This window comes from Podarcis tiliguerta (genome assembly GCF_965153285.1).
Source record: "Podarcis tiliguerta genome assembly, chromosome: 2".
In the NCBI taxonomy this organism is placed as follows: Eukaryota; Metazoa; Chordata; class Lepidosauria; order Squamata; family Lacertidae; genus Podarcis; species Podarcis tiliguerta.
The window spans coordinates 80,152,573-80,179,656 of record NC_139535.1 but is presented as its reverse complement, the minus strand read 5'-3'; the positions used below and the strand labels follow the sequence as shown (position 1 = coordinate 80,179,656).

The window sequence follows — 27,084 nt, the reverse complement described above, 5'->3', positions numbered from 1 at the left end:
TGGTCAACTATCAGGGATACTGTAAAGGTGGATTTCCTTCCTGGTTTGGCCTGGTTGTCTTGGACAAAGTGAACTTTGACATCCCTTCCAACCAAGTATGATTTTAATTTGTGTGTATCAGGGTTCAGGTGAAGCCAGGACCCACTCTTAAAACCTAGTTTCAGTGCCAGGATCATGACACTCTTGGAATATATGAAGTATACCTCCATAGGTGTATGTAGACTATTGATGCTGGATTGCACTAGTTCAAGTATAGTTTTTAAAGAATCATCTGGAATGATACTTAATGTTCTTTTTGGACTGCAAGTGTAGTATGCGCAATTTCAGCTAAGGATCCAGAAATCAGAGAATATTGGCAGAAAAAAAGCTGCTGAAACATAGGATTCTGTATAAGTTCTTGCCCTCTAAATATGATCCCTGTTATCTGTTTCAAGACCCCAACAACCTAGTTTATTATTTTATTTGACACATCTATAAACTGCTTCACAGCCAGAGGCCATTAAAGCAGTCAGTGTACAATTAAAAAAGCACACTGGTACTTCGAGAAGTACCTGCTCGCTTATACTGTGATAAGGTTTAGGTTGCAAAGCTTAGCACATTTACCGGTTACAAGTTGTAATTCTGTGCGCTGTTCTGGTTTGCCAGAAGCGGCTTAGTCATGCTGGCCACATGACCCGGAAGCTGTATGCCGGCTCCCTCAGCCAATAAAGCGAGATGAGCACCGCAATCCCAGAGTCGGCCACAACTGGACCTAATGGTCAGGGGTCCCTTTACCTTTACCTTTACTTCTCCCAGAAATCTCTTCTGAGCAAACATGTGTAATGTTGCATTATGAGTTTCCCATTAAACGATGAACAACTTTCTCATGGTGCTTTCTGCCACTCGGGGGATAGAAATAGGGCATCATTCTGTTGGCTACACAAGAAATAACATGAAAGGTGAAGGTGAGGAGAGGATGGAGAGAAAGTTAAGCAAGAGCAAAAATGGCTAAAGCATTAAGAAGAAATTGAGTAAAGCATGAAAAAGTATTGGTCATGACTAGTGTATTAGTTATTGCTACTGAGACACTTGAAACAGTAATAGTTCACTCTTTGAGGCACTTAAAAAGAACAGAAAATTATTGTGCCTTTTTGCTTTTTCATCTTCCAGCACCAGTCTTTAACATACACATACCCTTAGTGCATAATAAAGCCCTGTAAAACCTCTGAGGTTCTTAGGTTATGTGCCCTTCTGCATTCTGAATAATGCCTAGCAGGTTAGGTACAGTATTGTGTTAACTGTCTAGCTGTAACTTCCAGAGAGATGGGATAGTTTATTGCAGCAAAAACAAAGAAGAATCTTGTGGCATTTTAAGGCTATCATAATAAATAATAACTGTATTAGTATTTAAGAAGCATTTGTCATGGTGACAGCCATGTCCCACATTGCCTCCAGGGCTGTTAACAATTGCCAAACAAACAGTGAAGTGAAAATGTAGTCTAGACTCTTCATAACGTTTACGTTGGTTACACAACGTGCTCCGGAAAAACCCAGGAAAAACCCGCAGACTGTGTATGTCACAAAATGAACAACTATCAACAATACTTCGGGCATCAGATTTATTACATAAGTTCAGCTCGTTATATAAGCTGACCCCCCCCCCCCGCGCAACTTCAGCCAAGATTTGGAAAATCCTGTCATCCTACGGAAATTTAGATAAATTAGGGCCAAACTAGACGGAGAAACCTCTGAATTCACTTTACCCAGCCATTGTTTCACACGCTCACGTAGCTAGAGACATAGAAGGCGCAAATGCACTGTTTCCTCCCACCCTCCAGTCCAAGTTTATGGGCGTGGTAAGCAGCCTACATCAGAGAGCGCTCCGGGTTAATCAATAACAAGCATAAACGTCTCCATTCATTCAAAAGATGGCACAGTCAGTCTATATTCATACATTAACCGAAGTGCATGAACAAAGGGGTAGTCAAGGACTGTCAAACGTTAGTCTAGGTACACAAAGCAAGCTGCTGAGCACAAGCTCAGCTGAACGCCCATTCTTATCCGAGCATCGCTTTGTCAGGCTCCCGCCCCTCAAAAATGAATTTATTCCATACTGGTCAACCGAGGACAATAGCTTTGCGCAACAGCGAACCCCTATGCTCGCTGCACAATGGAATCCCTGTATTATTTATTTCTATTTTAAATTCCCACTGGAAGCATCAAACCCCACGCCCGGTTTTCGCCCTCTCCCCGCTTCCTCCGGAGACGCGTTTTACTGCTACTCCTCCTCCTTCCTTTACAATGGACATTCTTCGGAATTAGGAAAATCTAAATATTCTAATAATAGCACCCTGAGCCCCCATCTCCCGGCCTAGCCAATTAGCGGATCCACACCAGAAGGGTGGGACTCTAAATCTTCCGTTAGCCAATCACAGAAGCCGGTAGAAGCCTTCGGCTTCAACCCGACACTTTTTGCGCAAGAAGGAGGGCGGGCGCGCGAGAGGAAGCCGTCACGGTCCGCGGGCCAATTGCGACCGGGGCTTCGGCGACGGGACCAATCGGCTGGCGGCAGCCGCGCAAGCTAGCCAATGGCGCACGCGCGGGGAGGTGGCGCCGTCGCCGCCGCTGCTACTGCCGCCAGGGGAGAAGGGGGCGGAGGCGACCCCGGTCTGGCAGGGGAGGGGGGGATTGGGCCTGGCTGGGCCCAGCCGGAGCCTCCTGCCGCCTGCACCGAGCGAGCGGGGAGAGCGCCCCCTCCCCGCGGGCCCAGCCCAAGCCCCAGCCCGGCCCCCGCCTGGCCATGGGCAACGCGGCCACGGCCAAGAAGGGCGGCGAGATTGAGAGCGGTGAGTGCGCGCGGCGGCGGGAGGAAGCCGGGTGTGGGGAGCGGGGGCCGCAGTCTGGGAGAAGCCGAGGCAGGAACTGGCGCCGGACCTCCCTCTTCCCTCCCGGAGCGGTGAGTGTTCTGGGGTTTGCGGGCAGCCGGTTCCGGAGAGTGGAGGAGCAGCGGGGGCGTCGCCGCCCGTGAAGCCCGCTCGCGGGGCAGGACACCGCCTTGCCCACCCTGCCTTCACACCAGGTACCCCGGACCGGGAGGGGGGGTGTTTCCCCAGCCAGGCCTTTGCCTCAGCCTGCCGTGCCAGGCTTATCCGGAGTGGGGGGTGGCGGCCGGCCCCTCCGTGCCTCGTTTGTGGGACACCTGGCTGGCCGGTACTGCCGGGGGACTTTGGGGCCGATCCGGCCGGTCTGCCTGCCGCGCTCTCCGGCGCCCCCGCCCTGCCTCCTCCCCTGGGAGCCTGCGAGTTCGCTGCCTCCACATGGAGAGAGTCCCCTTGTTCTGGCTTCCCAGCACAACCCATTCTTCGCGTTCGCCTTCCCCTCCCATGAGCATTACTTTTAATGCTTTGTCCGATTTGGGTCCACGTGTGTGTTTATTCGGTGAAGGGGGTTTCTAGCATGGAAAAACGGGTTTAAAAAAAAATAATGGCGAGCTGGGGTTGTTTTCTACCTCTGGCAACACTGCCTCTGGTCGTGCCTGTGCGCTAAAAACCAGTTTGTGTTGACTTTGTCTGTAACTTGTAGGTGAGTTATCCTCCCCAAATATATCAAACAGATTTAAATACGAAGCGTAGCATTTTCTCTTTTATCTGAAGCTGCTTAGTTAACAGTGGCTGGTACCGAATATGTGCAATGAAGCTAACACTTTGCTATTGCTTTTAGGCAGGTATGACAGGTTCCTGTTCAATAGACAGCTCGCCCTGTTAAAACACAAATGGAAGGCTACTTAATTCAGCAGAGACAGACGGATGTGTCCGCTACGCCCCACCCCCCAAAGGAAGCTGCAGAATGGAACTGCAAACTGGTCAGGCAGGGCCTCAGATGGAAAGACTAGCAACAAAGCAGGAAGTATGCTTGTAGCTTACCTAGATGGAAAACAGAGAAGTCTGCTTGGATTGCTTTCGAGGAAGTGGAAGGCAGGATTTTGTAGCTGGCGGCAGACTTGCAGAACAGTCAAAGAATTAATGCTGGAATAGGACCTCATGAAAACTATTTAAAACTACACACACACACACACCCCTTTGGGGTTCTTTCATTTTACCTGTCTTCTTTGGGAGCTTGTGGCATGCAAGCCTGTTCAATTAAGTATGAGTTTTACCTGCCACATTGCATCCAAGCAGTGGGTGTGCAAAACTCGGCCTTTTCTTCTGCACTGGAGAATTCAGGTCATTTTTCTTTAGGACCAATGCATCTCACAACCTTGTTTTGTATACCAGCATCTTTAACAGCTGTGCTCGGGCTCAGTTACAGATAAAAAATGTGAATCAAAGTTACACTGCAGAACTCAGGTTTTCTAGGTGCTAGTACTGTTCTTTGAACATGGAATTGTCCATCCTTAAAGGCTCCCTCAAAAGACAGAGAAGGTATAGCGGGGAAATGTATGAAAATTGCAAAGGAAGTGCCAGGGCTTGGCACAGAAGGTTATAAGAGAGCTCTCAGACTTCTGCTCCGTGTGGACTCAGTCCATGACCCAGCATGTACTATTAAATCCCTTCCCAGAGTTGTGGATAGGATTCAGGAACCTTGACTTCTTGTCCATTATTACTCTCTTCCCTTCCCAGCTTGTTTTATTCTGTGATCAAAATCCCATTACTGTTTAGACCCTTTCCCAAAGAGATTATTACACTTAGTAGCAGTATGGCAGGATTATATCTGTGGCTTGTAATGATCACTGTAGAAAGAGGAAAGGGCAGGGCACATAGCAAGTGTACAAATTCCTACCCCTGCATCACTGCCTTACAGTGTTTTAATGTATTCATTGTTCTCAGCACTTCATTCATTTGTCAGCTGTTAACAGTATCCAGGGATTGCCCAACAAGACAACGACAAGAATCCACCAACAGCCAACCTGATCCCAAAACACCCACCCCACTCATACATGAAAACAAAGTTCACCACAGCCAGTCACAATCAACCAACCACACCCTAGGGCAACCCCAAGCTCTCTCACCACCAGAGGAACACAAGCGAATAGTAAAGAGAAACCACACTAGCGATGCTGGCACAAAACCCCACACATACATTAAGTTAAATAGAAACATTGCCACCCAACCCCACCCCCACCCTCCATTGCCCCCTCCACCTCTTCCCAATGTAACACTAATTTGCAACAAATGAAACTGATCTGTAGAAAATGTAACTTGAAAAAAGAGACATTGCACATACTTTTGTAAACCAAGAAACCTTTAATAAAAAATACATTAAAAAAAACAATATCCAGGAATTTAGGGACTCTGTAGTAAGAATGAGATGGACCAATATTTTGGACTTACTGAACAGCAAAAGCCTGATTTATACTGTTTTTATTAACCACAAAGATAGCTATTGCCAAAGAAAGAGAACTCAACATTGTGTATAATAAATACACCTATCTTGGAGAAATATGTCTATGTTTGATTCTAAATATATTTATATTATTTTGTGGAATTTAGAATATATCCTGGAAGGGAAGCACAGGTAAATGAGTGACATAGGGTAACATGAAGTGCAAGATTCATAGGTACTTGTGCATGGCTTCGATGATCACTGGTTCTTTCAAAAGCACATTTGTAAATATTAACTGAAGGACTGAAACCTACTGTTATATATTTAAAATTTGGATTTATCAGCAGTTCAAATACTACACCATATTTGAGTATGTGGAATCTCAGGACATGCCTAGTTCTGACTCTTAAGTTATTTTTATTTAGGTAAATGTATACCTTGTCCTTCTATTGTGATCATGGTACTTGGAAGTGGAGTTTGTTAAGTCAAGATAGGGAAAATTTAAGGACACTTTCCTTAAAATTGTCTTGAGTAGTTGTGATTGAATTCTAAACATCCTTCAAAACTTTAGCCTGATCATCAGATTTAACATGCATACATGTCATCTAATAAAGTTCAAGTTCATAAATTGATGGTTGTAGCCAAAGCCCATGATAGTATTAATGCAATAATACAGAATATTCATAATACAAAAAGACTGCCAAGTTCCTGAAACACACAGTTTCCCTTATATCTCTCTCAGACCTCCAATTCTAATATTTTGCTTTTTAAAAATCCAATTTACCAGCATCCATAATGTAAGGAAGACAAGTTCCCAGATACAACAACAAACTCAAATCCAGCTTGATTTCAGATTACACATCTGAAGCACCACCACAATTTATAGCAATTTTATCTTAACTCTTTTTTCCTGATTATTATTATTATTTTATTTTTCGCAGCCAGTGTATAGAGGGCCATTCTGCATGTTATGGAGCTATTATGGGCACTCAAAAGAAACAACAGTATGTGCCTGCTTGCTTGTGTGAACAAAGGTTTCAGAAAGCCATCTCTTGGCCCTCTCTATAAGGGGCAGGCTAACAGATAAGGAGTGATGTCTCCCACCTGACCATAAATACAAAGTCTCTATACAAGACCTTGTAGTCGCCATCCAAGACTGTTTTGGGCATCACTTGGAAACGCAGCTCAATAACGACATTTCTTGAGGAAACTGGTGAAAGTTCAGATACTAGCTCTAAAATGGTCTTTTTTCAAGAGTGGGTACCAAGGGGGAAATTTTGTGTTTCTAATTAGTTGTAGGTCCCTTCTGGGTTCTGTCCAGAAGATCCAATCCCTTGGTTGTCATCTAGTCAAAAAGCTATTTCCTAGCCTTTGCAACAAATGATTTATTGGCAGTTATAAAATATTACAAAGGCTATTTTCTAAAGTAACAGCATGCATTATATGAGCTCCATTAAGTAAAAAAAACTTGAAGGCTTCTGAACACTTGCTTGTTGTAGAAATATGCTCTGTGGACCATTATTCTCTGCAGAGAGTAATCAAGTTAGCAACTGAAAGAAATTTAAAGGGAACAAATAGTAATTATTAATTGTTAAATAGGAACTTTAGCACACTATCCACATGATATCCAAGCAGTAAGGTTTAAGTAGTGGGATTTTTAAGGAATGCTTGCATCTGCCTCTGCCTGCAGCTCTCCTGGTATATGTGCAGCAGTTGGAGGTGGGCTCCCTTGCAGCTTTCTAGTCCAATCTGTCCCCTTTTGTTGCTTTCAACAGATCTGAGGAGCAGACGCAACATTAGACCTGTGCCTCTATTGCTGATGCATGGAACTTCTTTGCAGATTTGTTGTTTGATCCACAAAGAAACTGTGCTGATAAATGTTACTCCCAGCTCTCATTTTTGGCAGGATTAAAAAGGAAAACAAAGCACGACTTCAATTAAACGGAGCACAGCTTTAATTAAACAATTAATCCAATATAATGTATGTGAAGCTTTTATGTGAAGTGCACTTAATAGAAGCACTGTTTCTTTTTATTAAATGGGACATCCAGGTGCCTGTGGCTTGGCTGCTAGGCTCTCTGTAAAATGTCTATTATGGAATTTCTGGAAGATAGATGGGTCAAGTAAACTTCCTGCCTACTCTGATGAACTCAGAAGGGGAACAATTCTTGTATTTATGTGGCCTTTTTTAAAAAAAACCTGACAACTTAATTATTGTGATTCTCTTTCATTGGCGGCTTTAAAGTTGAAACTAGATAACAACTACTACATCCTACCTTTCCTCCAATAAGTTCAAGGTGGAGTACCTGGTTCTTTCCCTTCTCAGTTTGTCCTCACAACAACCTTGTGAGGCAGGTTTAAGTTGAGAGGCAGTGCCAAGCCCAGTTTGTGACTGAGTAGGGATTGTGCAACATTACATGGAGGTCCTTTCCAGCTCTGCAACTGTCTGTTTAAAACAGAGGTGCCTTAGGTGTGGCCATCCATATATTGTTGGACCCCAATTCCTGTCAGCTTCACCTATCTGAAGTAATCATTCAGTGCAAATGATAAATGGATTTTAATAGGCTAGCCAACAGATCTGGAAAAATGCAAATAGGCCTTCTGTTTGTAGCCACCTGCCAAACGTGAGTTGACTTGGCTTCCTGAGACGGCTCTCAGATGTTGATTGGAGTGCAATAGGGGTTACTTACAGACAGTCCTTGAGGTATTCTGGTCCAAAACGCTTGTCAGTTTTTTGGTCAAAGAAAATGTGGCTATAGAGGTATCAAAGCTGTGGCTGACACACTGTTGGTATGGTAAGTAAATATAAATGAAATGTACGGAGAACCCATGGATTGGTAAACTGAACTTTTTCAGTTGCATCTTAAAAAATAGTTCAGTAGCACCTTAGAGACCAACTAAGTTTGTTCTGGGTATAAGCTTTTGTGTGCATGCACACTTCTTGGTATCTGAAGAAGTGTGGATGCACATGAAAGCTTATACCCAGAACAAACTTAGTTGGTCTCTAAGGTGCTACTGGATTATTTTTTTATTTTTTATTTATTTCGACTGCGTCAGACCAACATGGCTACCTACCTGAATCTAGTTGCATCTTAGTTTCTCCAAACACAAAGCCATATGTTTTTGGTGCAGTCTGTTAATACAGTACAGATAATAGTAATTGTGATTCAGAAACATTTCTGCTGGCGGACAGTGGCAGACGTAGATCATCTGGGTTTCCAATAAACAGGGTTGTATCCAGATCAGCCTCTGGGGCAATGGAGGAGTCTGCTTTATTTGATCAGAAAGCGGGTGAGGTGATTATTTTATTTTTTTGTAAATTCCAACTTCCTCCTGCATCTGCTATGCTGTTCCAAGGGGCCTCCAGGGCAGGCACTGGGGACTGCAGAGGGCAGTACAAGCAGCCATGAGGTATGTCCACAGTTAAAGGTAGGTTTCCTCTTCCGTCTCTCTCTCATCTTTCTGTTAGGCTGTAAGTTCCTTGGGGCTGGGATCTGTTTTCTGCTCATTATTCTGTTCATTGCCATCAACACTGATGGGACTATATTAAAAGTAGGTTCCTTAACTTCTAGTCTGGGGAAGTCTAAGCCCCCTTTTAAAGGCTGCGCTTTCCTGTTCGTTCTGCATAACTACACCAAAGGCAGAACTGCTGATTGACAGCTTAGTTGTTTAAAGCAGCTTTTTTCCAACCTGCTGCCCTCCAGATATTTCAAACTATAGCTTCCAGCATTGGCTATACTGGCAGAAGCTGTTGTGAATTGTAGCCCCAAACATCCGGAGGGCACAAGGTTGGCAAAGGCTTAAAATCTAACTGGTATTAGAAATTGAGTTGGTTCATCTCACTCTGCAGATTTGTGACTTGGCTTTTGTGAAAGTGATATGATTTGCCTATGATCTCTCTACCATATATAAAGTGGAGGGAGTTGGGGCTTCCGACCCAGTGAAAAAAAAAACCCTATCAGCATGTGTTAATCTGATTTAAAAAAACAACACCACCAAAAACTTCTTTTGCGTCTAGGAAGCCTGCAGTTTGGGTGAAGAAAACATACTAAAACTTAGAGAATATTCATTGGTTTTGTGGTTAAATTTTGTTTACTTATATGTCTTCTCACCCTCAAAAGGGCCTCCGGGGCCTGCTGCAACCTTCAAGTGACAATAAAACAAATTATAAAACCAGAGATAATTTCACATCGGCCAACAGATCAAATCCACTGCTGGCTGTAACCGCAGCAAGTAGCAAAAGAACTCCCTGGAGTTGGGGAAAGGTGTTAGGAGTAAGCTGTGATTACCGTAAGAAGTTTCTTCAGAAGATGCAGACAGGAGAGGAAAATGTAAGAAACCTTTATCTGTGTACACTATAAAAATATGAAACTGTTTCCTTGCCCATGTAATTGGCACTCCGCTCTTCCAAGGTTCCGAACAGGCCCCAGCAGTTCTCGCTCTCCTCATTAGGTTCTCCCAGTTATGTGACTGAAGCTGTCTTCAAGGAAGAGTTTGATGTGCATGGTATCCCAGATGTTTTAGGGTTCTTGGTAGGTTAAAAGTGTGAGCTCGCACTGATGATTAAGATGAGAAATTGGAACTCTATTAAAGATCAGAGTAAACTAGCAGGAACTTTGGGTAAAATGAGGTCAAACCTGAGCTTACAAAGCCAATAATGGACTTTGAAAGTTTTGTGCGCTTTGGAGCTGAAGGGTGGGGTGGCAAATATGCCAAGGGTGGTTATTTTCTGTGAAGAGGTGGTATGGTAGGTAAAGGCTAACAAGGAAGCAACAACTGTTCATTTGTATGAGTAGCACAGTGCCGGGAACGCTTCATACTTCACAGAGTAAAGGTTCAAGTGGTAGTACTTTTGCTACATAATTTTGAAGTGTCTTAAGCATCTGTTTCATAGCATGTACACATCTGGGGAGTCAACCAAGGCCGCTCCTTGCCATGTGCATAGGTGCATGTAGCTGTTTCAATGTGTCCACCATGTGTAGATCATGAATGATCTTCAATAAATTACTACAACCCCGTAAGTCAGAATTCAAATTGCTGAAATGAATTGGGTCCCTGCTGCACCTGTAAGCACTCATTGGTCAGTGTAAAAATCCACTCTTTTTGCAATCAAGATGGCTGGTTTAAAATGTGTTTAAAGAGTAATTTACTGCCTTAACAAACTGGAGTATGAACGCTGAGCAACCTTTTGTACATTCCTTTGTAGAATCCAGGGATGATTTCACACTTAACTGGGTTTTTTTTTTAGTGTGTGAATACTTCATAATACATAGCATTTAGATATTAGCCAGCTCTTAAGTTGCTTGAAGCGTCTTAAAAGCAAAGTGCTGCCCATTTCATTCTCCTGTGTAGGGTAGTCGGCACGTGTTTCTGGCAGGATTCCTATGTCTTTAATGACTGTGACAAGCGGGTATCCAACAACAGAATCTTGCTGGAGTCATCTGCTTAATTTCTGTTTGGATTGCTGCCGTTAAGGGGCGTAGGAGCTCCTTCTGGGGAAAAGATTTGATAGCCCAAACCCTTAAGTGCTGTTCTCCTTGTCACTTCCTCCAAGATTCTGTGTTGCTTTCTCAAGTGTTGCAGACAGGTTAGTCACCAGGTGGGTAATTTCCGAGGATCAGTAAATGCAACAACCTGCCACATCTCTCTGTACTATATTTGCACTCATCCCTTATCACACAGACAAGTGTACAGGCATTCACAAACCACAGGCAGGCCTTCCTGTGCTCCCACTGTTGTTGCCACTGCCATCCTGGAGTGGAGGGAAGGAAGAAAGCCAGCAGCTCAGGCCTGCAGCGCGAGCAAGCAGACCAGTGAAATGGGCAGGTGGGCAGCCCAGGCAAGCCTTCCTACATGCTCTCTGTCATTGCTACCACAATATGGGTGTGTGTAGAGGAAACAGGTCAGCGGCCCAGGCAGGTAAACTTGGCAGAGTTGGCCACTCAGGCAGGCCTTGCTGAGCTCCCTCTGTTATCATCTGCAAAGGCGGCGGGGCAGAAGAATGAAGAGGCCCTCTCCTGCTGCCGGAAGGAAATCTGCAAATGAAGCAGAAGTAGGGAGATGGGGGAAGTTTCTTTGGCGTTTTTTGGCAATCTTGTGGGTGGGGGTTGAGCCAGTTGTGAGCGGTTGGGTGTGGGAGAGGTGTAAAATGGGAGAGTTGGCATATAAGTCCTGCTTCTGATTTGGGAAATGTTTTTGGTCTTTGTGCTACTAGCTTCCTGCTCCCTTTCTCCTGGGTTGACCGCCAAAAAAGGCACGCTTGACTCTTCCGCTGCCTCCATGCCAAGCTCCTTTTCTCTTTTTTTCTCAGGCATGGACCTCATCCTGTTGCCTTGTGGTCTTGGTGCAGAGGGAGCGTCCATCAAATTTCCACAATCTGTATCTATCTGTAGACTGATCTAGCAGTACGATGTGGAGAAAGTTGATAGAGAGGTTTTCCTCCCCTTCATAAAAATAGAACTAGATGTTGAATGTTGGAAGTGCCAAGGCACACAAAAGGAAGTATATCTTCATGCAGGGCATAGTTAAACTACATGCTGTCAGAAATGTTGTGATGGTCACCATCTTTAAGGCTCCTGGTCATGGTGGCTGTGTATAATCTCACGTGTCAGAGGTGATGTGCTTCTGAATACTGTTTGTCGGGAAGCACAACGGGAGAAAGTGCGGTTGTGATCGTGACCTGGTTGTTGACTTCCCGTAGGTCTGAATGGCCCCTTTGAGAATAGGATGCTGGACTAGATAGGTCTTTGGTCTGATCCAGCAGAACTCTTCTTATTCTTATATCACCTAGATCTTATCCTGATTTGTTACTTGCTCCAAGTATTTTAGATTATCTTTTAAAATGCATTTTATTATTATGGAACAGAAACACGGAACGTTTCCTGGAGTTGCTTTCTATATCTCTTACCCCTGCCCTTGTTGCTGGCTTTTGAATTGGGAAGGCAGCAAAATAAACTGAAATTTCAAGAAGATCCAGCTTGCTTATTTTCTCATATGCTGCTGTGGGTCACTGTAGAGGTTCATGTACAATTAGTAATGCCTTGACTTGGTGACTCTGTGAGCCTTTCTCTATAACTGTTTGATTCACAGTGCCAACTAAAGCAGAGGGGTCAAGCATAAGGTTTGAGGCCCATACCAGGCTCTATGGATACCCCCAAAGTGGTCCAGGACACCCCTAAAACATTCTGGTCAAATTTTTGGACCAGCTTAAATTGCACTGCAGGCAAGAGCACCCAATAACTGTTAACTGTTATATTTTCTGGTAGCAAACATCTACCAGTTTGATTTTTGTTAGGTTCCTTTGAAAGGGGTGTAAAGGAGGTGAGAAACGCTTGTTCCTAGCTTCTTTAGGATGCAGAGGAAGACAAATGTACCGGTATATGATGTTATTTAATTATATTCTCATGATGGTTTTAAACCTGGTGGCTGCAGTAGCAACTTCCCTTCCCTTCCAGTTTTAATGTGTAAAACTGAGCATTGACCCTGAGTACTGAAATCCTTGACCAGAATGATTCGTTTCCTGATCAACCTGTTCTGTTTGTTAGTAGGTTAATCAAGAGGTGATTTCAGACCGAAGACTGTAAAGGGGTCTGTCTACTAAATTACAAAAAAGGGGAAAAAACATTGGACATATTGCTCAAGAGAACCCTATTATGTTTAAATGGAGACAGAAGCTGGCTTGAGTGACTACTGCCTCTTGCTAACTTGTAGCATGCTGTAAACCTTGGTGGATAAGTGAGGGAGTATTACAAATTAGTGCATTTGTAGTTTTGGCAGGAATAGGAGAGTGGTTTGGGCATCCACAGACCCGATCAGGCACGTTCTTCAGCCATGATGCATTTAAGACTATCAGCGCCTGGCCTGTGGAATGTTTTCTGGCAATTCTAGTTAGGAGAACAAACTTGAAGTTTAACCTTCTGTTGCCCTATGGTTCAAGTGTGGGATTGTGTTGTGAGCCATTCCACTTGTAACGTTTTTGCAAAGGAGTAATGGCTAATAATTGTATTGATCAGGTTAGATAAGACTTACAGGCCAGACCCTTATTGTAGCACGATACAGTGATTGGGTTTTGGCTCTTTCCTGATGAATTTCTTGTACATGGAAGATTGGAAACTACAAATACAGTACACGGTCTTGTGTGTTCACTATTTATTTAGCAGCTTTTAGCCTTGCTTGATTAGACTTCAAAAGTCATTTCAGTTGACAGAATTTAAAAAAAAAAGAAAAAGAAAACACAAATCATTAAGAGCAAAGAGGAAAATGCAACCATTGGATGCCTCTAACCCAAACACCCTCCTAAAAGGATATTAAACATTATACTTTTGAAAGCTGATGCAAGAGTTCGTTAAATGCATTCCCTAGGAATAGTGTTCCAAAGAGTACCCCTCATCCTACTGCAACAAACAAGGGGACTGTTAAGCATTGCTTTTCCCGTGTCCCCAAGGACATAATAGTGGTGGTATGCCTCTGATAACTTTGGTTCAGGGCTTTAAATATCAAAAATATACTTTGATGTGTGCTTAGAAGCACACTGGCAATGCATGCAAATGTTTGAAAACGGATGTAATATATTGTCAGCAATCTACCCCCATTAAGAGCTTTGCTGTTGTATTTATTTATCACATTTATATTCTACTTCTCTAAGGAGCTCAAAACAATGTACATGGTCCTCCTTTCTTTACCCAGCCCTCCCTGTTATCTTCACAACAACTTGGTCACTAGCCCAAGGTCACTCATCAAGCTTCATGGCTGAATGGGGGTTTGAACTTAGGTTTCTGTAGCCTGGACATTCTAACCATTACACTACACTGCCCATTGCCCAAACATAGTGTGGAGTTTAGCTATAGCTGACACAATAACGTATACTGTAGTTTAACAGTGCTGAACGAAAAGGAAAAAAATGGATGCTTTTTGTGCCATCTGGTGGCCATTTATTTCCTACACTAGTGAAAAGGGTCTAGAAAATAATGTTATCCACTGCATCTCTACAAAACTGGGTGTTGTGGCCATGCATACTTCTTTGTACTTCAGCTGGAGAAGATGACCTTGCTGTGGATGGATGCTCCCACACTACCCTGATGGAACAACGTAAGAGAAAAACTAAAAGAAGAATTAGTTTTATAAAGACATGAATTCTAAACGTGGAAGCAGTGACATGCAGTGATTTTTTTTGTAGGGAAACACTTTGGGTCAGAAGCACCAGCTTGTGAGGATGGTTGCCGGCAGCGGGGCAGAAGCCTCCTGGGCTTTGAGGAGGAGGTGCCAGGCTTTAATGCTTTAATACTCTAATTTACCAGGAACATTTAGGGGACTAGTCTAGTCCCACTAGTCCACTGCCCGGAAGTTGGGGAGGTTGGGGAGGACAGAGGACCATTATAACTGAAGTATACCTGAAGGAGCGTCTCCACCCCCATTGTTCAGCCCGGACACTGAGGTCCAGCTCCAAGGACCTTCTGGAAGTTTCCTCACTGCAAGTAAGGTTACAGGGAACCAGGCAGAGCGCCTTCTCGGTAGTGGCGCCCGCCCTGTGGAACACTCTCTCATCAAAATGTCAAGGGAATAAACAATTCTCTGACGCTTAGAAGACATCTGAAGGCAGCCCTGTTTAGGGAAGTTTTCGGTGTTTGATCTTTTATCGTGTTTTTAATATTCTGTTGGGAGCATCCCAGAGTGGCTGGGGAAACCCAGACAGACAGACAGGGTATGAATAATAAAGTATTATTATTATAACTGTGTTCAGTCACCTAGTTTTGATTTGTTATACAAACTTGAACGAAGCGAAACAGCCAATTGGGCGCGGGGCAGCAGGCCTGTGTGCTGAGGGTTCTGCTCTGGCCACGCCCTCCCAGTTCTACAGGAGATCACTGGAGATCAGACCAGGCAGGCCCGGGGCCTGATGTGCTCCGCTTGCGTTTCTTAAAAGTATGTGCCAAAGGCAGGCTCCTGGGCCTCGGAAGGGTTTGATCCTTACTCTTGTTCTTTACAGGGTCTGGCTTTAGGTCTTTTAAGCGGGCTGTTTCACTCCACCCCCCCTCTCTCTCTGCCCCTTGGAGCCGGTCTCCCAGAGAGCTGGCAAAGCTGTAGTATGGATTGGGCCTTCTGGGGAGCCATAGGGGAAGAGAAGCCACACTCCAGACTGGCAAGATGGAGGTCGGAGGTGAGGGGGAGTAATAGGCTGGGTAGCCCGGGGAGAAGAAGAGGCTCTGAGTCTATGATACCAGCCCTCTCGGGGGTCCAAGGAAGAGGTGTTGTGGTTTTGTCTAGGGACGGGCAGCCCCGGTCTTCACCCCGGGTGGAGGGAGGGGAATGTGACAGGATCGGTGGAGCTGAGAAGTAGAGAGATTTCCCACTCTTAATGTGAGGTGGCTTCCGTTTGGGCCCGATTGAGGGACTTGGGAAGGTGAAGAATGGCTTTGATGTACTTAGCTGTACCGTCTGACTTCTGCAGGCTGATAATTTAAGAAAAGGTAGGCCCTTTGATTATAACATGCTGTTCGGTCTTAACATAATCCCATCTGGTTACCTTTCCCTGTCTTGGCCTCTTGCAGGTTTGCACTGCAGCAGGTCAGAACTGGTAGTAATTCAGGTTTACGTTCCTTGAGGGAGAGGATTTTTATTTCTGTTGGGACAGTTGTACAAGGCCCTAAAAATCTGTGGTTACTGTGGGACTGAGTTCTTTAGAGTGGAGCGTGGCAAGTGGCTAACAGAGGGAATGTCCACACTTTGGATTCCTATGTTGAATTATTAAGAGAGAGCATTATTTGTTAGGGCTGGTTGATGGTCCCAGAGCTTATTGATTAAATTATGATTGTAAATAAATGTTCTGATTGAAACCCAAACTTCATATTGAGATGCTACAAAGAGGTAGGTGTGTTATAGTTAAAATGCTGTTGAGAGGGATGCCTTTTCTAAGAATTGGGGGGGAACTGGAGAAGTTCAGTGTTTCTTACGTTAAGCATAGAATACTTTGCTAATTCTCCATATAGGGAAAGTAGTACTCTGGTGCTATGCAGAAGTAGGCTGTGAAGTTTGAGCTCTGTTCCGATGATGTGTGTAATGTAGAATTAGGCTTTTCTAGAATGGAAAATAATGTTAGTGGTGTCTTTGGCAGACTGGAATGGGAATCTTGGGAAGGCATGAAGGTTATATAAATGAAGGAATAGATCGTTTAAGATGCAAGCAGTGAAAATAGGGAAAGTGCTGTTACTCTTGAAAAAGGAATCCATTTTATCTTCTAGTGAGTTTTGTTTAGGATGTGTGCAAAGAAAAACCAAATTATATAAAGGTGGAATACTTCTGGAAAGTCAGACTTTCATAAGTTTTTTTCTTTTTGTTATACATCTTAATCTCAGCTCCTTTGCTATGGTTGTGCAGTTAATGGCCAGGAGAGAACCCAAAAGATCACACAAGCAAAATTCTTGATTTTGTTCAGCATCAGGGCCATACTGAAAATCTTTAACTGGGGTCACCAGTCAGTCATACTTGTATTGTTTGTAGCAGATGATCATTACATGGAAGAGTCACCAGCTAACTGAATTTTGCTTTTACAGGCTTAACTGCAGTAGAGTATATGTGACCCACTCATGTAACTTTCCATGTGATGTACTTGTTTGCTTTCAGAAGCAGACTCATCGGGGTTCACTTCAAATGAATGGGTACCTTGTGATGCAGCTGTATTGCTTGGCTTGGTGTGCATTCAGCTTCCAACAGCCAACGTATGAATAGAGTGCTGAGTGGAAGGCTTTATGCACCCTTCAGTGCTTACTCTTTATTCTTTTTAACATAGGTTGAGAGGTAACAGGTTGAGAAGCATTACTTGATTCCAACTGTGCTGCTTCCAGTTCGTGATCTGATCCACCATCTGCAAAGTACTTCAGATGAATGGAAAAGTTCAAGGGACACTTGGCCACAGAAAAGAGTTTTGAGAGAGAGATGTGGCCCAGCACCATTCCCTGTGGTCCAGCCACCAGAGGGGGGTGTTGCACATGGTTTCTAAAGACAGTATAATGCTGATTGGTTTGCCAGTTTCAGAATGTATGATTCGAGCATCTCTTGTTACCAATTAATGAGAAGAACCATGGGGTGTGTATGTCACTTGTAATTGTTGGCAAAGTGTACCGTTTGTGCTCTGTGCTCTTTGTTCAGTTATTACTTGGTTTAGGAAAGAGAAAATGGTTGATGATACCTTTTGCAGATAAGATTATCTGTTTCTGCATTAATCACAAAGGACACAAGCATAAGAGATGCGGGTAATCTCAGAAGTTGACTCAGTGTGCTAGAATGTGTGGAAGTGCTAATGTTGGAGTTGTAATATGTGTTACTATGCCAGAAAATAGTCATGTTGTCGGAGATCTCCTTTTGCAAAGCTCTTAGCACATACATGTGCCTCTTGAGAGCAAACCTGTGGCTTTAGAGCTACGGTATATGGTGAGAGAGGGTGTGAAGTACATATAAGGGAATAAGGTTTCAGAAAGTGGAACACTCATTAGCAATGCATTATGTGTAGCGAGGTGCTAAAATATCGCAAACAGTCAGATCCTAACAATGTGTACTTTGGAAGTAAGCCTGCTTGATGCAATGAGAAATCCTTAACATGTAGATAAATCTTCCAGTTTACATCTAGATAAACTTTACAAAGCCATGTAAGGTTGAGGCTGCAAAAAAGGATCACTTTCAAATCCCAGCTGATTGTTGCAAGAGCTATATTGGTATCTTCATTCTCTCCTTTGCAATCCTGTTCACAGAGCAAGGAGCCACTTTGAGAGAGGAATGGATTTCAGCTGATCAGCCAGCAAACATAATGGCCATGTCTTTTCTTGCTCTTCTTCATACCTAAAGCACTATCTATAGGAAGTGGGGGGGGGGGACATATGTGTGTGTATACACATTGTGAAAACAATATACATCCAGGGCCCATTACATGTAGATGTGTGAGTACCAAAGGTAAAGGTAAAGGTACCCCTGCCTGTACGGGCCAGTCGTGTCTGACTCTAGGGTTGTGCGCCCATCTCACTTAAGAGGCCGGGGGCCAGCGCTGTCCGGAGACACTTCCGGGCCACGTGGCCAGCGTGACAAAGCTGCTCTGGCGAGCCAGCACCAGCGCAGCACACAGAAACGCCGCCTACCTTCCCGCTATAAAGCGGTACCTATTTATCTACTTGCACTTAAGGGTGCTTTCAAACTGCTAGGTGGGCAGGAGCTGGGACCAAAAGACGGGAGCTCACCCCGCCGCGGGGATTCGAACCGCCAACCATGCGATCGGCAAGTCCTAGGCACTGAGGTTTTACCCACAGCGTCACCCGGTGTGAGTAACTAAGGTGCAGCTTATTCTGACTTGTACTTATTGTGTAGAGGTCACCATATTGCACTGAGCTGTGCTGTTTTGTTACACAAAGCCTTTAGGTCAAGTTGATTTCTGGTCTACCAGCTTTTGTTGGACTCCCATCTGCTGCAGTCAGCATGACCCGTGGTCGGCTAAGATGGGAGTTGTAGTCCTGCTTTAGACTGGTATGCTGGGTTCAGCATTTTGGAACAGGGGACAGTCAGAAGGATGGACAGCATTGGTGAATTTAGCTGCTGGTTGACAATACTACTATTTTATGCTTTATACCTGCCAGCTGTATTGAGAATGAAACCAACTTGTCCAGCCTGGCTGTGGAAAATGTGCGTGAGAATGTGTGATATCCTCATTGTGGGGTTCAGATTTGTGGAAGAAAAAAATGATGTTGCTGTGAAGTTTTGCCTTTTTTTGTGGGGAAGCTGTGTAATGGGATCACCACCCTTTGTGATCTCCTATCAGGATAGTTGTAGTTCAATATTGTTCTGCACCTTGTGTTGGATGAGTCTGAGAGGCCCTTATTTTTCACAGAATACCTCTTGATTACATTGCTGTCAGCAAACGGAGGAGGGGGGGAATTAAAATTCTGACATTTATTTTTTAAAAAAAGCTGTTTGGAGACTTCACGCAGACAAAGCCATAGCTTTCCTGAGTAGCTTGGGCTTACTGGCAAGCTTGGATTAACTATGCAAACCCTGATATCATGTTACATTAGCGGGTATGGAACTCTGTAAGTGTGGTGCTCCAATTCTAAAGTGTTGCTCTTTGGCTTGATGGTATATCTCTTGATGTCTCATTCTAAACATTGATACGCTGATGCTGCAAACATCAGGATAAAACTCTGCCAATAGTTGCTAAACAATATTTTCCAGTGAGCATAACTCATTATTTGGTAAGGGGTAAAGGTAAAGGTACCCCTGCCCGTACGGGCCAGTCTTGACAGACTCTAGGGTTGTGCGCCCATCTCACTCAAAGAGGCCGGGGGCCAGCGCTGTCCGAAGACACTTCCGGGTCACGTGGCCAGTGTGACATCGCTGCTCTGGCGAGCCAGAGCCGCACACGGAAACGCCGTTTACCTTCCCGCTAGTAAGCGGTCCCTATTTATCTACTTGCACCCGAGAGTGCTTTCGAACTGCTAGGTTGGCAGGCGCTGGGACTGAACAGTGGGAGCGCACCCCGCCGTGGGGATTCGAACCGCCGACCTTTCGATCGGCAAGCCCTAGGCGCTGAGGCTTTAACCCACAGCGCCACCCGCGTCCCCCATTATTTGGTAGTGGTTTGGAATTTTGAATTCAGAAGCCATTTTTAAAACATTATTGCAATGCTTTATTGCATTTGTTTTAAAAACAAAGACTATTCACCAATTCTCCTTCCTTTCTCTCATTAAAGTTTTCAGGTGTGATTTAAGACTTGTTTGTGAAAATACATAAGACAGAAAATATGCAGACAAACATAACTGGAGGATTTTACGGTGAAAACTGTGGCTCTCGGCAGCAAACTTGTTAAAGTGCTGGGAATGGATAATGAACTAAAGGGACATAGCTGACTTTCACATTTTAGTTAAGTAGAATAATGTGCACAGCATGTATAAGCATGTTTCCGCTCTTGCCATTTCTGCAACCTCCATTGGTAACCACTTATATTTTGTGCTTGCCAATTAATGGAGGACTCCATCTACTAGTATTTTATAAATAATAACAAATGTGCAGAAGCCCGCCCTCTAAAAGCACTAATTGTTGCATATCTCACTCTATCTGGTGAGTGGTACAACTCCCACATCAAAATTCAGGTGGTCAGTGCTACCTAATTGATTTACATCAGTTTACACCACCAGCAATTACTGAAATGTAGGGAAAGGAATGGCCAGTAGTTAACCACAGTCTGTTAGCAGAAATTAAAAGATTCAGCTTCCCCAACCACCTTTGTTTTAACTAATTCTGATGCAGGTCATTATCTGATTTTTATTTGCTACCTATTGCTCTTTACTGTGGCTTTAATGCATGGCTTTTGCACATTGTGAGCCCTCTTATGAATCATTCAAGTTAAGAGGCAGTGTTAAATATGTCAAATTAAATAATATTGCCTGGCATGTTTTAACTGAGAAGCATTCCTCAGTGTTTCGTTTGTAGCTTCTGTGTCGGAGCTTCATGTTTCTAACCACTTTCATTCTTAGTGAAGTATTCCAGGCTGCTTGGAATGGCAGGGAGTCGTATCGTACCAGATGACTCTTTCAGCCAATTAGGGTGACCCAAGTTCCCAGGGAGTCAGCTTAACCGATTATACACTCCCAATATCTGACATATGAAATTGGGTTCATTGTAAGGTAGCAAAGAACAGAAAGAGCTCTGTCAAAAGAATCTGCTGACAGAGTGTGCCAAGAAAGAAAAGTCTGAAATATCCTCAAGTCCCAAATATTCACTTTCCTTTCTGAAAAGGGGGGGGGGGAGGGCTTCTGTATCTTACTCGCAAGTTCTGAGATCCAGTTCTAAAGAGTGTTGTGACAGTCCAATAGGTGCAGTTGAAAGAGGATGCCACTAAGTACATTCTGGTATTGAGTTTACATAATGAGAAAATTGGTTCCATTACCTATCAATTTGGTACATTTGAAAGATATACAGTGATGAGGTGATATAGTCAGACTTCAAAAGAAAGATGTGTTCCATTTCTAAGAAACAAAGCTGATGGTAGCACAGTTTGATTTTGCTTGTTCCCAAGGTGCATTGCTGCAAGACAAGTTGACCCCCTGTTCAGAGTCTATGAAGTAGTATCCTGAATTTTGCTTGCCAGTGGCCACCTCTGAGCAACTGAAGACTTGTCCATGTGTAATCTGGAAGCTTTTCTTCCACTGCAAATGGCAGGTGTGGAACTCCCAATCCAGACTGGGATTGCAGCAGCAGTAAGAGGTTAAAGCTCCCTGTTCTCCTGCCAATTCATACTGAATCCCTGTGCCTACTAAGTTCCTATTTTAAAAGGGCCATTAATGCAATTGCTAACTGTGTGAAAGGCATCTTGTACAGCCCTAATTTTAATGGCACATCTATCTGTACCAGCATCTAAATGTTTGGGCTTCAAAATGTGTGTAATTAAGAAGGCATTAATTGTCCTTTAGTTGGTAGTTTATATTATGCTACAATAGTTCTGCCAAATTGGGGGGGGCAGGGGTTGACCCCCAAGTAGTTAATGATATAAGAAGAGCCCTGCTTGATCCAATCAAAAGCTGATATGATTTAGCATCTTGTTTCCCACCGTGGCCAACCAGATACCAGATATTGGGAGGAGGTAGGATATGTGCACTCCAGCAACTGGTATACAGAGGTGTGCCACCTCTGATCCTGGAGGATAGGATACAGCACCTTTCTCCCCTTCGCACAATTGTATGTGGCAAAAACTGATGAGAACTTTGATGTAGCAGTATTATGGTAAAGGTATTATGGGTACAGAATTTACTTGTACAGACCACTTGCTGTCATCCCAAACTGTCCATTCGCTTAGCCTTTCCAGTTACTGTATTTTCCGTCTATAAGACGCCCCCATGTATAAGACACCCCCTATTTTGGGGGACTCAGATTTAAGAAAATGGGGGGAGATGTAGCCGTGTACAGTAAGATGCCCCTAATTTTTGACATTATTTTTAGGGGGGGAAACCTAGTCTTATACATGGAAAAATACAGTAGGTCTTCTTCATCTGGTTGCATATCTGCTTGTAGTGTTGAAGGGTAACCCTGCTAAGTCAGAGGCATGGAAATTGCTGAGGAGGGCAGAGCACCTCAAGGACTCTTCCACCTGTCCTCTTAGTGTGCCAGTCCATGTCTTACACAACCATTGCTTTCTGCTGCTGTGGCTGGTTGCATTTATTCCAGCATGCTCATTAAAAAATATTTTAAGCTTCTGTGCTGAACCCGTCAGAGATTTGCCTCCTGGGATGACAAAAAAATAAATAAAAAATCACCTGATCTAATGAAGCCTCACCTGCACAATGTTTAACCCTTTCTGTGTCTTCAAAGGTGAGAACCTGTTTGTTTTTTAATGCCACAAATTAAGATTTCTAACTTCTTGAGAGCTTGGAAACCTTGCAACTTATCTGCAGTTAGTAGGTCTACCCTGCTCTAAGTACTTGGTTTCTAATACTGCCTACAAGTCAGTCTAAGAAGGAAATTGTTTGCTCTACTTCTGCTACATATCACATTGATGTATTTGATCTGGATTGATTCATCTGAATTGTTGTACTGTGAAGAAGAGTCTCATTATTTCCTTTGTTTTTCTGCTAGAGATGCGTTAACATGCACCCAATGGATTTGCAGTATGAACAGTAGTTGTTGTGAACTTTTGTCTTTTCTGTAAGTCGGGTCTAGAATAATTGTTTGGATTTCCAGAAATGGCATGCTTAATACTCAGTTTGAAGCATTTTCCAGCCATGTGAGAAGTTGTTCTTCCTGGGTGCATCATTAGTCTACCTAGTTCAGTAAGCTGTCTTTGGCAGTAGTCAAATCTGACTGCTCTCAGAGGAAGTGACTATGTTCTTGCTTTGTGATCTGAATGATGATAAAGTGTTGGACTGTAGAGAGGCTTTCTGAACTTTATGAAATGCAGAGCAGCAAAGGGATCCTCTTTGCATTCTTAGTTAATAGTTCAGAGTTTCAGTCCTTAAGCTGGTGATCTCAGCAGTTTCAGCGAAGAGAATGGACAATGGTGGAGGGCAGTTTCCTCGCGGACAACCTTTGCGTGCATGTTTTGCTGAACATTAGTGCAGAAGATGCAAAGTTCGTAGCCTGTTCCTTTAAGGACTTTGTACAAAGCTGGCACCATGCCCAGCCTCTTCTCTTCTTCTTCCCACTTCAAGGCTGTTCCTTTGGGGCTTTTCCTGAAACAATACCGCAAGCTACCCTGCCACTCTGCTTGCCCTGCAGACAGTCTCTGAATCAAGAGCCAGCTCTGCTTTGAGGGACGATGGAGAGTTGCAGCACAGGCAGAATGAACTATGCAGCCTGAGTCTGGATCTGTGCTGAAGGCGTAGAGAACAAGGCTGTCGTCTGGAAATAGCAATATGGAAACTGAACCCCGTAGTCCTCAGAGTACGTGGGAAGGCGACTCCGAATTCAGCTTCCAGTTTTGGACCCAGCTTTTTCTGTGGATGCACTTGGTTGGCCGGTTGGTCACTTACGTCCTGCGTAGCTTTGGGGGGCTAAAACAATAACTCCTTCCTGTCCCTTATGACTTGGTTGTTCTTTGGAGGTCCACTGTGACATCTAATATTTTTAGAGCTCTTTGGCAAGCAGTCCTATGAGAAAGAGACGTCGCCCTGTATTTTTTCTTCTTTCCTTTTCCTTACCTCCATTCTTCTCTGTTCTGGATGGCCTTGCCTAAGAAAGGCTTCTTAACCTTGAGAGAAGGACAAAGCTTTAGAAGCAAGATTTCTGGTTTCTCTTCCCATGTTTATCCACACACTCTGGACTGTGCAGTAATCTTTTGCTTCATTCAGAGAATATGAGCTTTTGGGGGCTGCTTAGCAATAGAATCCAGAAGTTATGAAGACTGCCATTCTGCAAATGAATGTTCACCCTTGGAATGTTGTATTAGTGTTTAGAAAGAGTGATTTCTATCTCCAGAGCATGGAGCATCCAAGGGGATATGGGCTTGAATGAGCTCCTACTTTGAGTTTTGGACGGCCACACCTTGTCTTATTCCATCTACAGCATCAGAGGTTTGCTTTGGCGTGCTCTAGTTTCATCAAGTTATCTGAACATCTTGGTTCCTTCCAACTCTACAATTCTATGATTCTATCTCAGTCTCCCTCTCTCCTTGAATTGTTTCTTCTTTCTGTTAAAGAATCACTTCGTTTTGGAAGATAATAGGGCTTCCCTACCTGACAATTTCCTTATTTGCCCTACCTTCAGCCCTGAGGGCAAAAGAGATTCGGAGAATTTGTGAGCTATTTTAAGCCTCATTGCATAGTTCTTGCTACTGCTGATCTGGCAGGCCTTCCTCCCTCTGTATTAATCAAATCTGCCTGCTGTTCACCCTCTGATCAGCTGTGTAAGTGACCAGGCTCCCTGTATTTCTTTCTAAACAGAGAGAATATGGAATGAACTGTCTTGGAGCTTTTCTGAGCCTTAGCGTGGGGGCTTGGGAAAACCTGATATGGATGGCTGCCCCAGACTTGTTGCTGAACTGACATGAATGCTATAGTCCAGGGAGGTGGGTTTGATGGAAGTTGAGAGCAGTCGGCTCAAGCCAAATGCCTGTGTGAATCAGTTGGAGGGGAATGTTAAGAGCTCTGCTGAATCTGGGACTGTGTCTGTTCTCCAGTTGCTGCCTTTACCCCTCTCTTCCTGTGGCGGGACAGGAAAAGCAGTGCCTCTACCTGTTGGCAAATAGCAATGACTGAAGAGAGTGCCCTCCTGGATCCTGACTGAGCTGCTTGGCTGTGTTTGCTCCGAGAGCAGAGCTGGGGCAGAGGAAAAGAACCGGTGATAAAATAAAAGAGAAACATGAGCCATGGAGCTGAGGTGAACTCTCAAAACTCCAGCAAGGACAAAGGGTGTAAGATGTCGGCGCTACAGAAACTGGAGAGTCTGGCAGGGCGGATCTTTTACTGGGGGCCACGGAGTGATGCTGGGGCACCGAACGTTGGGGAGGCAGCCTATGAATCTGAGCACACGGCAGCCTGGAATGAGCAGAGTGAGTTGACAAGGGAGCACGGTTTCCAGGGGTGCCTGAATCGGTGGGTTCCTCTGAGGCTCTGCTCCAGAGCTGCCGCTGTTCTGTGCCTCTTGGTGCATGCGTATGCTTGTGGTTGAGTGTGTAACTGGAATCTGAAATAGGGCTCTGATATTTTTCAGAGAAGCCCGCAAATGGCTATAGCCTTAGCTCTGACAGCCATTCTGGCTATGACTGTTGACTACCTCTTTCCTCATGCTAAGCTAAAGTGTAGGGTGCCCAACTTTAATGAGGCCACAGCTGCTTGGTGTGTGGCTTTGATTTTGGCCTTAGAGAAGCCCCATCGGTTCTCAAAAGCCCACTGCAACTTCTTACTATTTGTTATCAAGCTGTTGGTGCCGGATGCTGCTGAATCTTCTTTACAAGCTCTAACTCTGCATGGAGTAGAGGTGGGGAGCCTGTAACTCTCCCAAAGTTGTTGGGCTTCTGCTTCTATCAACCCTGGCCCAAATAGCCAATAGGAAGGGATGGTGTGAGTTGTAGTCTCACATTGGCGGGGCAGAAGTTCCCTGACCTAGAGAAAGGATAGCTGGAGCGTTCCTGGATGTTCTCCCACATTTTGGGGGGAGAATTGCAAATTTTGGGGAAGATGTTGGCAAAGGTCATTATTAAGAAGCAAATTCTCTTTGCCCGTGTGTGTTTCAAAACTTTCTTCCCATTTTGACAGTTTTTCCTCCAGCCTCTCCAACTGATGTTGTCACTTTAGCTGTTTTGGTTAAAATGTGTGGTCAGAGTTGTTGACATAGGGAATTTCAGTCTGAGGTTGACAGAGTGATGTGAGTGAAAGTCATGGGCTGATGATTGTTGCTTTTTCCTCTTTGCTGCCACTACCAGTCAGGATTGTAGCTTTTGTTGTTGAGTTGGTGTGATGTCATATTCTATTTCTGTCACTGGCTGTATCTTAAGTCGTGGTGTTGTCTACCTCTAGGGTGATGGGTTGTAAATAGATGGTAGGTTTTCTATTGTTCTGTCTGGACCACACATTACTCCTTCATCTTAGGCAAAAGGGAGTGAATGCAGTCTTTTCTTGGATCCTCAAGTATGTTTAAACAAAACTGTCACAATGTTTTGGCAATGCTGCTTGGTCTAAAATAGAAGCTTGTAGAACATCTGATGCCAGATTCTTCTTTGGCCCCTTTAATCTTTTGGCATTGACACCTCCTCCATGCTGCATCTGAGTGTGTTGCACATGAAGGAAAGTGTTCAAAACCACCAGCAGAACATTTTGGAACTATTTAGCATATACAATACACATGTAGATTCTGTTCAGCATCTACATGAAACTGCTGACAGAGGTCAATTGTAGATTTTGGCTGGGGAGTCATCAGTATGCAGATGACAGCCACCTCTCTCTCATTTTCATTTGTTCCTGTAAGATAGTTGAAAGGCTGAATCGCTGTCTGATATCTGTGATGGATTGGATAGGATGCAATGAGGGGAAACATAATTCAGACAGAAGAGGTACTGTTGGTAGTTGGACCATGTGATATGAGATTGGTTTTGCAGCCTGTTCTGGGTGGAAAGTGTGAAAGTGCAGGTGCTTAGTTTGGGGGTGCTTCTTGATCTGGGTCCTGTTTCTGCAGGTGGTGAGGGGTGCCTTTTCCCAGTATCACCAGGTGCAACAGCTATCATCCTCCCTGACACAGGGGAATCTTGCCACAGTCATTCCTCTAGTGACCTTCAGATGACAGTGCTGTAACTGTTTATGTGGGGCTGCCTTTCAAAAGTGT

General features: G+C 44.1%; 1 protein-coding gene across 4 annotated transcripts in view; it reads left to right on the top strand.

Moving 5' to 3' along the window:
• The first annotated feature begins 2,617 nt into the window (after positions 1 to 2,617).
• Positions 2,618 to 27,084, top strand: part of PRKACA (protein kinase cAMP-activated catalytic subunit alpha) — a 60,215-nt gene continuing 35,748 nt past the window's right edge. The window contains exon 1 of one of the 4 annotated variants that reach the window (XM_083430925.1): positions 2,618 to 2,825. In XM_083430925.1, the coding sequence (XP_083287051.1) occupies positions 2,780 to 2,825 (46 nt within the window). In that variant the 5' untranslated portion in view covers positions 2,618 to 2,779. Of the gene's footprint in view, positions 2,826 to 15,127; positions 15,223 to 15,406; positions 15,458 to 23,493; positions 25,316 to 27,084 lie in introns of those variants that run through there. The other 3 variants (XM_083430928.1, XM_083430926.1, XM_083430924.1) reach the window with 3 other exon arrangements.